This window comes from Asparagus officinalis, unplaced genomic scaffold (assembly GCF_001876935.1).
Source record: "Asparagus officinalis unplaced genomic scaffold, Aspof.V1 AsparagusV1_Un351, whole genome shotgun sequence".
Lineage (NCBI taxonomy): Eukaryota > Viridiplantae > Streptophyta > Magnoliopsida > Asparagales > Asparagaceae > Asparagus > Asparagus officinalis.
Window position 1 is genome coordinate 117,863 of NW_017972616.1, and position 10,828 is coordinate 128,690.

The 10,828-nt window shown below is 37.0% G+C and overlaps 1 protein-coding gene and 1 pseudogene across 1 annotated transcript; one reads left to right on the plus strand and one right to left on the minus strand.

The window, feature by feature from the left end:
- The first annotated feature begins 94 nt into the window (after window positions 1-94).
- Window positions 95-6,041, plus strand: LOC109827675 (annotated as a pseudogene).
- Window positions 6,042-7,558: 1,517 nt separating this feature from the next.
- Window positions 7,559-10,406, minus strand: LOC109827674. Its single transcript, XM_020394684.1, has 2 exons — window positions 10,124-10,406; window positions 7,559-8,084 (listed from the first exon to the last, which is right to left on the minus strand). The coding sequence occupies exons 1-2, from the start codon at window positions 10,253-10,255 to the stop codon at window positions 7,800-7,802; spliced, it is 417 nt and encodes a 138-aa protein (XP_020250273.1). The 5' UTR covers window positions 10,256-10,406; the 3' UTR covers window positions 7,559-7,799.
- Between the last annotated feature and the right edge of the window lie 422 nt (window positions 10,407-10,828).

Sequence of the window (10,828 nt, forward strand, 5' to 3'; positions counted from 1 at the left end):
ATTCTAAAAAAATAAAATTATTTTATTAGAACAATTATCTCACTTAGTCTCAACTTGTCTCAACTAGTCATCCCCCTAAGACCATCCGCAGCAGCGGTTTTTTGAAGAGATTTTTAGGTGCAGCTGGGGTCTTTCGGGGGGGTGAATCGGGAAGGTGGTGTGCGTGACAGGGGCATCAGGATACATAGCATCATGGCTGGTGAAGCTCCTCCTCCATCATGGCTACACCGTCAAGGCCTCCGTCAGAGACCCTGGTAAAGTTTAATAGTTTGCAATTTAAACCCCCGCTACTACTCAGGTTTTGCATTTGTTGCAATTCTTTTGAATTTTCCATTTAAAGGTGACTGATCGCTCGTGGGTTCCAAGGGTTTTGTGCGAAACCCTTATGGAGAATTTGTGGGGCTATTGATTTTTGCCATTTTACCCTAGCTCATAAATTAGGGATTTGCATGGTAGATGGCGAGCAAAGGAAAATAAAATCTAGGGTTATTTGCATATATACCCCTTACATCATTGGTATTTATAAAAATAACCCCCAAATCTTATCATTTAAAGCCACCCCTTTCGGGGGGAAAAAGTACCCCCTAAAATCAACGAATCATCAACTTGGTGGTAAAAAATTGGCTATTTTGTTGACAAATTTTTACATTGCAATTACAAATCAGCTTGTCAAAAAAGTTGATGATTAATTGCTTTGAGGATAATTTTTGCCCATAATTGACGACTTGAGGGGTAGTTTTGCAAATACTGAGATTTGGAGGGTATTTTCGCAAATGCAATCTCAAGGTTTATGTAGATTATCTCTTGCATTCATAACCAAGGCATTGGTATTGACCAGGAAAAAAAGGGGTTTGGGGTTGTTGTGAATCCACGATTTACAGAATGGACCAAACACCTAATGCATTTGAGTGAGGCAAAATCAAGTTTCACAATTACCAGTAGAAGAAAATGATACTAGGACTTCACGAACCAAACCTTGTTTTGATTCTTTAGTTTTGTTGCATATACTAGTGTCCAATTTTGATCAAGTTTACTCTTGTTCCGAGATAGATAAAGTATAATGTCTTCGATATTTTACTTTGTGCCTTTACATTTTTCCTCGCAACAATTTAAACTTGTGCGCTTCAAGTATTCAAAACAATAACGAAGAAATGGATCCTATGTTTCTGTATCCTTTCTTGGTTTCAAAAGGACCGTTATCCTGTCAACTCTATCTAGACATCTCTTTCACATGAAATTATCATTTAACATCAAGATAAATAAATTATTGGTTAGGTTCTGTCAATTTCGTTCTCTAGCTCCCATTCTTTCATTGCTTTAACTGAGGTACTTCTTTTAAGCCTCTTTTGCATTTAATTAATCCTATCTAACAAATAATTTTACAAATATCGTAATGAATGCACTTGTATTATCTGTTTTAGCTGATCCAAAGAAAACGGAACACTTGCGTGCTTTGTATGGAGCCAATGAGAGATTGCATTTGATTAAAGCAAATTTATTGGAAGAGGGCTCTTTTGATTCTGTGGTTGATGGGTGCGAAGGCGTATTTCATACTGCGTCTCCATTCTATCATGATGTAACAGATCCACAGGTTCGTATCCTTCATCTTTGGTAAACCAAGTATCAGTTCCTTGATTTGATGTTTAGCTTCATTTGATTACTTTGATGTAAGCTTCTTTCTGGTCAAGAAATTTTTTTCTGGTTAAGATAGATTTCTGGACCTAGTTAAGAAAAGCTTACCATTCTTTTAGTATATTATACTTCAACAAACAGTGAGCGATTTTCTTGAGTTTCAGCTGATGATGGAATGAAGTTCTATTGGGGTGTTCTGATTTATATTTTCTGTAGTTTAAATATAATTTCTTATTCTTTATTATATTACTCTGTTATGCATTTTGCATCAATTGTTTGAATCCATGCATGGCCTTAAACATGAGATCGTATAATCTTTCTTTGAACAATATTATGAAATGATTTGTTGCAAGATATCTCGGGCTTCTGGCAATTCTGTCACATTATTTATTTATTTTTATTTGCAGTCATCATAAATGATGAGAATGAATGTTCTTTTTTGTTTTTTAATTCTTTGTAAACATAATTCAATATATTTCAATTACATATGAGTTCATAATATACAATAGTCTGATCATCTTATTGGTTTACTGTTTGTTCTATATTTTCAGGCTGAGCTAATTGATCCTGCCGTGAAGGGGACTCTTAATGTCTTGGGTTCCTGCATCAAAACTCCATCTGTGAAAAGGGTTATTGTGACCTCATCCATAGCTGCTGTTGCATATAATGGAAGACCACGAACTCCTGATGTGGTAGTTGATGAGACATGGTTTTCTAATTCTGAATTTTGCAGGATGTCAAAGGTTTGTGCATATATTTCTACATAGATGTAGACATATTTGTGACATTGCTTGAAATGCTTCTATATCTCTTTTTCATTAATATAACTATTCTGATATTCATAACCATTTGTGGCAAGGTGTTGGTTCTAGGGCTTGCATCGTGAAACAACTAAATCTTAGTAGACTCTGTTTGGTTCATACACAGTTGTGGGTTCTTGTCTGAAAATGCTCAACTTTTGACTTGCACTGGTTAACTCGTTAAACTTACTCTTGAGTTGTGAAAGCCATCACTTTGAACTTTGCTCTTGGTTTTTTGGTTTCCAACAGTTATGGTATGTGCTTTCGAAGACCTTAGCAGAGGAGGCTGCTTGGAAGTTTGCGAAGGAAAACTCCATCGATATGGTAACAATAAACCCAGGAATGGTGATAGGACCTCTTCTACAGCCAACTCTTAATACAAGCTCTGCTGCAATCTTAAACTTGATAAAAGGTTTGTTGATGGTATCAAGCTCATGAAAGAACAATTTGTGTGAACATCATCTTCTTGATGGCTAACTTAAAGTTAAATCATGGTTTTATCTTATATGATACAAAAAGTTTTTGTTGGTGTTTGTGTGGTCAGACTAGAGGAGTGCTTCTAGAGTCTTATGTAACCATCACATCATGTTGGGCAGTTAGAAGACCAGTGCTTTATGGATTTGAATGTTAGGCAATTAAAAACGTACGTGCAAAACATGAATGCAACAGAAATGAGAATGTTACGATAATCTTGTGTAGATACCCTAAAAAATAGGACAATAAATGTTTCGTTCCTAAGAGATTCGAGGTTGCTCCTATTGAGGATAAATTGAGGAAATTGATTGAGATAGTTGGTCATGTAAAATGGAGACCACTAAATGGACTGATTAGGAGAGGTGCTAAGATTATACTTAACGAGGGCAAAGAGGATTGGAGATAGAGCTCAAAGAACTTGGTCGAAAGTAATTAAGAACAATAATATGATAGTTAACTTACTGGTGGAGATGACCCATAATAGAAGTGGATGGAAATAAGATTCGTATAGCTGACCCCAAAAGTTTGGGATAATAGCTTTGTCGTCGTCGTCGTCGTTGGTTCTTGGTCAATTAATTAGTTGTTGAACTGATTCCATAGACTTGCAACAGTCATCTATACTATATATTAAGAGAAACTCTCATTTTGGTTGTGTGAGCCACAATTTTAGAGTGCCCAAAATGCCCTCATACTTGGAAATACTAGAAAATGTCCCACTTGGAAAAAATATGGAAATGCCCTCACACTCGGAAAAAATTGCAGAATGACCTTACACTTGGAAAAAAATTTGCAGAATGTCCTTACACTTGGGAAAATCTTAAAAAAAAAATCTTATAAATCATATTTTCCCCTTAACACTTAAACTGCAACACTCCTTTATACTCCGTGTCATGCACACATCGTGTGCACCAAGATACTGGTGCTTATAAAATTATGATCATTGCAAACTCCAGATAATCCACGTTCTTGGAAACCCCAAAAACACGGATGTATTAGTGAAGGAAACCCCTGTGGTGTTCACATAAGGAAGAAGTTGAAATATAACTCAAGAATATATAACTCAAGAGTCTTAATTATAAACTTACAGTTCATTGATGGCTTTTATATTTTTATGTCTTATATTAACACTGTGGAATCAGTTTTTGGTATTTTAGACTATAGATCTCCTGGTTCCTGTATTAGTCATTATTAGGCAACATCAGTCTTTATGTCATGATTATCTAATAAAACAAGTATTGATGAATTTGTACCGGAACAGGTCCGCCTGCTTAAAATATGATATGATATGACCCATTGCCATTTGTAATGTTAACTGCAAACATTTCTATCCTTATGTGGAAGGACTTGTACGTGTGTGCCCGTGTGTGCGTGTGTTTGTCAATGATAAACTTTGTTCTTCTGATCCTTAAAATTTTATTGAGTACATGAACTTTTTTACATTTTCCAATAACAGGGTTTATATGCGTTATTCAATTGTTGATGCTTCTAACATAGCACTCTGCATATCTGCTCTCCAATATGCATCATACTTGCTTTATTGTTTCAGACAAACGGTTTTGCTAGAAAACATCTGTATCAATTAATCATGGTTCCATTTAATTTCTTTATAGGAGTATCTACATACCCCAATGCAGCCTTTACGTGGGTAAGTGTCCAGGATGTTGCCAAGGCACACATCTTAGCATATGAAGTTCCTACGGCAAGTGGAAGATACTGTTTAGTTGAACGTGTTGCTCACTATTCAGAAATTGTGAAGATCTTACAAGAACTATATCCTTCTCTTCAACTCCCTCAAAAGTAAGTTATTATCTCCACCAACTTTCCTACTTTCAGCTACAAATTGTGGTGTGATATTGGAAGTTATGCAGAACAAGAGAAAACTTCCTTTATTTAATATTTTGATCCTTGTTGTTTTGGATTTTTTCCGTCATGATGATCTACTGTTTTAACTGACCTCTGTACTTATTTTTCCTCAATGGGTTTTCTTTGGCCATGAATATCTGTTGCCAGTATAGACCTCATTGCACTTGTTTGTTCTACACATTGATTTTAGGATTTCGAGTATATTACAGTTTGTATATGTAGAGAGAAAAATAGTCAAATCCATCAACTATTGTTTTCAATCCGTGCTAAAATATTCTGCTGTATTTGTTATTGTAAAAAGTTTGTTGTTTCTGCGCTTCTATCAAGAGCATAGCCCTCTTTACTTTTCATCACCCTTTCCATGGAGTGTTGCATTTTTGTGCAGTCATAGGTTGTTCCAGTACAATTAATTGACTGTGCTCATCTAAGTTTGAACTCATTTTTGTGCAGTCATTTGTTAGTATTAGAGAAAGTATTTGAAATAATTATTTATTTTTCACTCAGTCTTTTGCTTGTTTATGACTTGGGTTGTTCGCCATAGTGCGATAGGTTAAAGGTTAGTAAATATGTTAATTATGTAGTTTTAATGAGTAACTATCTGACAAACTTATCAGCTCAGTTGCTCTCTGATTAGGTGTTGATTGTGCAGAATTGTGGATTGCGGATTCCAGGGAAAAATTTATATGTTCTTGTTCTGTTCGACTTGCAATGTCCATCTTTTAATTGCTTGTTTGCTATGATTTAAAACTAAATATGTTTGGATAATAGATATGCATGGGCACCCAGAAAGCAAACAACACCCCCCACCCCCCAACTCTTTTCTTCGATTCTTCTCTATGCTGTGAAGAGGCAAGGTTGGCGTCACTATTTTTTGGTTCGTGTAACTAACCTAGTACGCACTGCCTCCTTGCAGGTGTGCTGATGACAAGCCCTTCATGCAAACTTACCAAGTTTCCAAAGAGAAGACTAAGGGACTCGGTATCGACTACATCCCTTTGAAAACAAGCCTCAAGGAGACTGTCGAAAGCTTGAAAGAGAAGGGGTTTGTGAGCTTCTGAGGATGGAACCATCAGCTGCATTAAAAAATAATAATGCATATATTTGGTAAAGACTCCATTAGTCTATGTTTCGGATTTCAACATATAGATTGTTACTTAAACTTCTGTTTTCTGAATATTTGAACCTTGCTTGAACTTTCTGCTGTGTTGATGAAAGGTATGGTGCATCTAAAATCTTGTCTTAAGAATGTTCATGCCTAGTTTTTTGTTGGTAGATATATTCTCATCAAAGTCCTTTTTGTTATTGCTCGTGGTTCCTTGAGCAAAATGAAATCTTTGGATTGGTTGAACATATCAACAATAGTTTCAAGCCATAACTCAAGGCATGCATATCAACAAAAATTTCTAGTGGGTAACCATTATGTTTACAGCTAACTGTTGAAAGTAAATAACAGAGGAATAACTCAAACTACAAAAATAACTTTTAGATTGGGAACAAACAATGATAATTGCTTTGGATTATGGTAAGAAATCATTAGGCGAAAACTGAGACCCTTTGTTAAGCAGGGGCATGGCCACTTAAATATTCTAAATGTTGGCACGAACTGGAGCACACTGATAATATCGTAAAACAATTTACTGGGAATTACTATGAAACAAGAAGGAAATGAGGCTTGGCATCAAACTGTAGGTCCAAGAAGGATAAGTAAAATTTGGAGAAGTGCAACAGAGGCGTTTTTATTAGGGCTAAACATCAGAACACCCTAAAAAAAAGAATTTTGGATGATTATCAGATAACCTCCCATAACTTCCAAAATACAAGAAATCCCGCCTTAAGTTTGGAGTTATCAGAAAACCCCTTTAAGTTTAAGATTTATCAGAAAACCCCCCTAATAGGCTAAATATCAGAAAACCACAATATTCGCATGGTGAGTAAAACTAGTCAGGGGATTTTTTTTTTTTTTGCTAGCGAAATATGCGGTTAGTGATGTTAGGGGTTTTTTTTTTCTGATATTAGCCTTTTATTAAATAATCTTCTTATAGACTCCCCCATGAACATGCCCATAGGGCATGCTAGGCATTAACATGCAAGAAAATCCAGCACAATCAGGTTCAGATTCAATTCCGAATCCGAAGGACAAAGATGCAGATATTACTGGACTTTTCAAGTATAAAATCCCCAGGTCACTGGCATCTAGTTGGAGACCCTTTACATCTGCATGTTGTTAGGTTCAATCCCTGCATCCATGTGCTTCCAACTTGTCATCACGTTGTTATGTGCATGATAATGCTCTTCCTTTAGTAACGCTAGAGACAGACAGCCTATAGATCTGAATCAGCATTTTATTATCATTTTAGGGTTAATTCCACATTGAACCCCTGTATTATTTGTTGTTTTGAATTTGTTATTGATGAAGTTTAGCCAGATATTACTGTTAGGTGAAATTATTGAGTCAATCTGATGAGGGAAAAGAGTCAAAAACATTTAACCCAGGGTGTCTATCTGAGTAGTAAGTTCAAACCACCAATGCTACCGGGGGCTATGTGCAATCAACACATCATGTGAATTTAATAAATTATCAAATTTTAGACCAAAATGTGAGAAATAAGTATTGGAATTTGCAACAGCATGCTCCCCAGGTTGCATCCTTTTGGCATGTAGAGGTTCCTGGCTTTTTCTTGTGATCAGCCATCTGGAAGTATTTGATATATTTCCATGAGAACAGCGAGTAAATTATAGTTTTCTCAAATTTTGATATTAGTAATAGTAAATGAAGATGAGAAGGCAAAAAAAAAAGAGGGAGCATGTTTAATGATAAAACAGTCACACACCCATAACCCTACATTAACGATTACTGTGGTGGATAACAAACAATAATCCAAATGCATTAATAAATATAGCTTTTGGCATTAATCCTAATTCCACTTCCTTTCCTCCCAGATATCTGTACGTTTTGAAAGCCTATTTTCGCTTCACCAAGGTCCTTTTATTTTCTCATGTGCGTAGCAAATACGAGTAATTCTCTACTAATCAACCGTTATTCTTGATAGAGCCAGAGCTTTTACAGTGAGAATGTAGCTCCTCATTGTTGGCAGTAGCATGAGAAACTGTAACTGCCGAATCATCGAGATGCCTTTGAGAGAGACTGTTTGCAGAATTGGACTTGCCGGTAACTTTGTTCTTGCTTCTGGGGTACGGTGAAGAGCGAGGGATGAAAACTCCAGTTCCCTTGCTCTCTCTTCTGCAGGACATTTGATAATGATACATGTAACTTTGTGGCATCATGGATTGTTGTTGTTGCATATGATGGAAACCCTGCACGTATTGGACAGAGAGACATAAATGTTTGAGTTTGAATCATGTATGTGTGATGGTTTTAAGGATAATTTGAAGGTGGGTTGCGATTGAAGGAAGCTAATACTTATGAGAGGATAAAGATGTGGTGCTTATATCATCTTATAAGTACTAGCCTATAGTGTTTCAATTTCAATGTCATTTTTTCGCCTACTAAAGTAAAAAAAAAGGTGACCAATTGTTTTTTTTTAAGTGAAAAACAGGGTGAGGTACCCTGTTCAATAATAATATATATAACTAAGATGAAAAGTCTATTACGAGTCCAACATAGAAGCAGAGAGGAAGGATCAAAAAAGAGAAGCAGCTCGTGAGGAGCGGACCTAGTCGTCACCTACCAAGCTAAGCCTTCACTCAAAACCAAAAGAAAAGACATCAACAGCTAATATAGAGTCTGGTACAACAAAATTACAGACACTGGAAGCACACAGAACAAAAAGGTGACCAATTGTTATGTGTTAATAACCTTTTTTCGGGGTTAATTGCACGTAGACTAACGAACTTATTACCCCTATAGTTTAATTATTGCAGATAGACAGTTAAATTTTTTTTGGAAAATGATAGAGGCACACCCTTAGACCATCCGCAGCAGCGGTTTTTTGAAGAGATTTTTAGGTGCAGCTGGGGTCTTTCGGGGGGGTGAATCAAATTTAGCCGGCCAAGGGGTGAAAAATTTCACCCCAGGCATTTCTGACATGCCCATGTGCGCGGGTGATGGGAAGGGAGTCAAGGGACCACGTGGCGAAATTTGATTGGGTGAGCTTTTTTGTTTTCTTCCTTATTTTTAATTGATATTTTTTGAGATAAATACAATGAATTAATTTATAATTTTTATACCATTAATTTTTATTTTTCAAACTCTATAAATAGAGACTAACTTTGTGTCATTTGGACACCAAAAAAAATCTGAGTTTCTACACCCTATTCTTCTTCTTTCTACAATTTGAAGCTAGTTTCTTCATGGATCCTTCACAAAACTATCCTAATTTTTCCTACAACTACAACTTTCCTAACCAACCTCAAAATACCCTCCCTCAACCACAACATCCAAATATACGACGCCCCGAAAATACTCAAAATACGGGGATGCAGCACAATTTTCAAATGCCGTACATGATGCAACCAAATTTCGGCATGCAATATCCTTATCTTCCTTACGGTTATCCTCCAGTGCCGGGAAGCAGCTATGTTCCCTCCCATATGAATTGTCCTAACACGGAGTCGAGTGAGCCAGCGACACCCCGGTTTAGTAGCGGATCTACAGATATCTCTGAATTTTCCACCCAAATGTCTTTGGGAAATGTTGGTGGGGATACTCCTCATAGTTTTCTCCCTCCAACCCAACAATCAGCAAAGAGATCAAGTTATGAAACTTGGACCACCGAAGACAACATACTTTTACTAACTGGTTATTTTCACGTTAGTAATGATAGTGAGTTGGGGAACAACCAAAAGGGCGAAACTTTCTGGGGTAAAATTACACAGTACGTGAATGAGAACAACAAAAGTGGAAAGGAGAGGATTGTGTCTCGGTGCCATAGTCATTTCAAAGACATCAACAGAAAGATATCGAATTAAATAAAGTGATGTGGCAGGAGAGAAGGAGGTGAAATTTCACCTCCTGCTGGAGATGGTCTTAGGCATACCATTAACCATACTCCCCCTTGCTACAGTGCAGCCGCCCAACATGTAATTTTTTTAAGAAAAATCACATGTGGGGGGGGCCACTGCACTTAGCAAGAGGGGGAGTGTGGTTGATGATGTGCCTAAGGGTATACCTGTAGCGCCTCCCATTTTTTTTACCTTATATTGTCAGATAGACTCACTAGTTTTACCCAGGAGTAACATCTGACAAAATTTTACCCACTAACACTGAAAAAATTTCATCAAGAGTAAAAGGTCGGAAAAAAAAAAACAAACAAAGGGTGGGTTTTATGTTTGGGTTTCTTCTTTGAGTGAAAACAGAAGATTAAGAAGAGACATAAAACAAGACCATCATTAACCTGGAAATGGGGTGGTGGGCTCTGAGTTTGAAATAATCCTCCTCCTCCTTCATCGTCGTCATCCATAATAAGCAAAGATATTTGCCTGCTGAGGTCTGCAAAGAAAATATCATCCTCCACTTCCATAGCCATTTTGCTAAATATTGATACAACCCACTCTTTGTTCTCGCTGTTGCTCTCCCTGTTTTCTTTTATTTCCTCCCCCACCTTCCTGTTTGAGTGCTAGCCATGACTCGTGAGCTTTTAATATATATAGAGGAGGCGAAGGATGGGGAGATGTTGGTGGGCCCCACTAGCAACTGGCCGATCTATCAAATTTGACCCCCAGGAAAATATTTTTTTATTTTCCAAAACATACATACATATACTTTGATGTTATCCTGTCTGGTTGGAGAGTGTAAAGAGGAGAGGAGAGGACAGGTGGTGGTGTTGGTGGGAGAGAAGCGATGAGGGGGTTAGGCAACAACTTTTGCCAACCAAAATGTGTGATAAAATTAGTGCAGATAAGCATCATATGATGGATGGTTTTTTTGTGAGAAAGTCCAAGATAAAGGGTGTATGACGTTCAGGTCCGTTTTTACGCGTTTATTAGGAGTCTAATTGACAATCAAAATTTCCTAGCGGGGCAGACGGGGTACCGCGGGCAAAACACACGATGTAAACTTAAGAGAGAAAATCTATCAAGAGCTAGACAAGATAGTGACG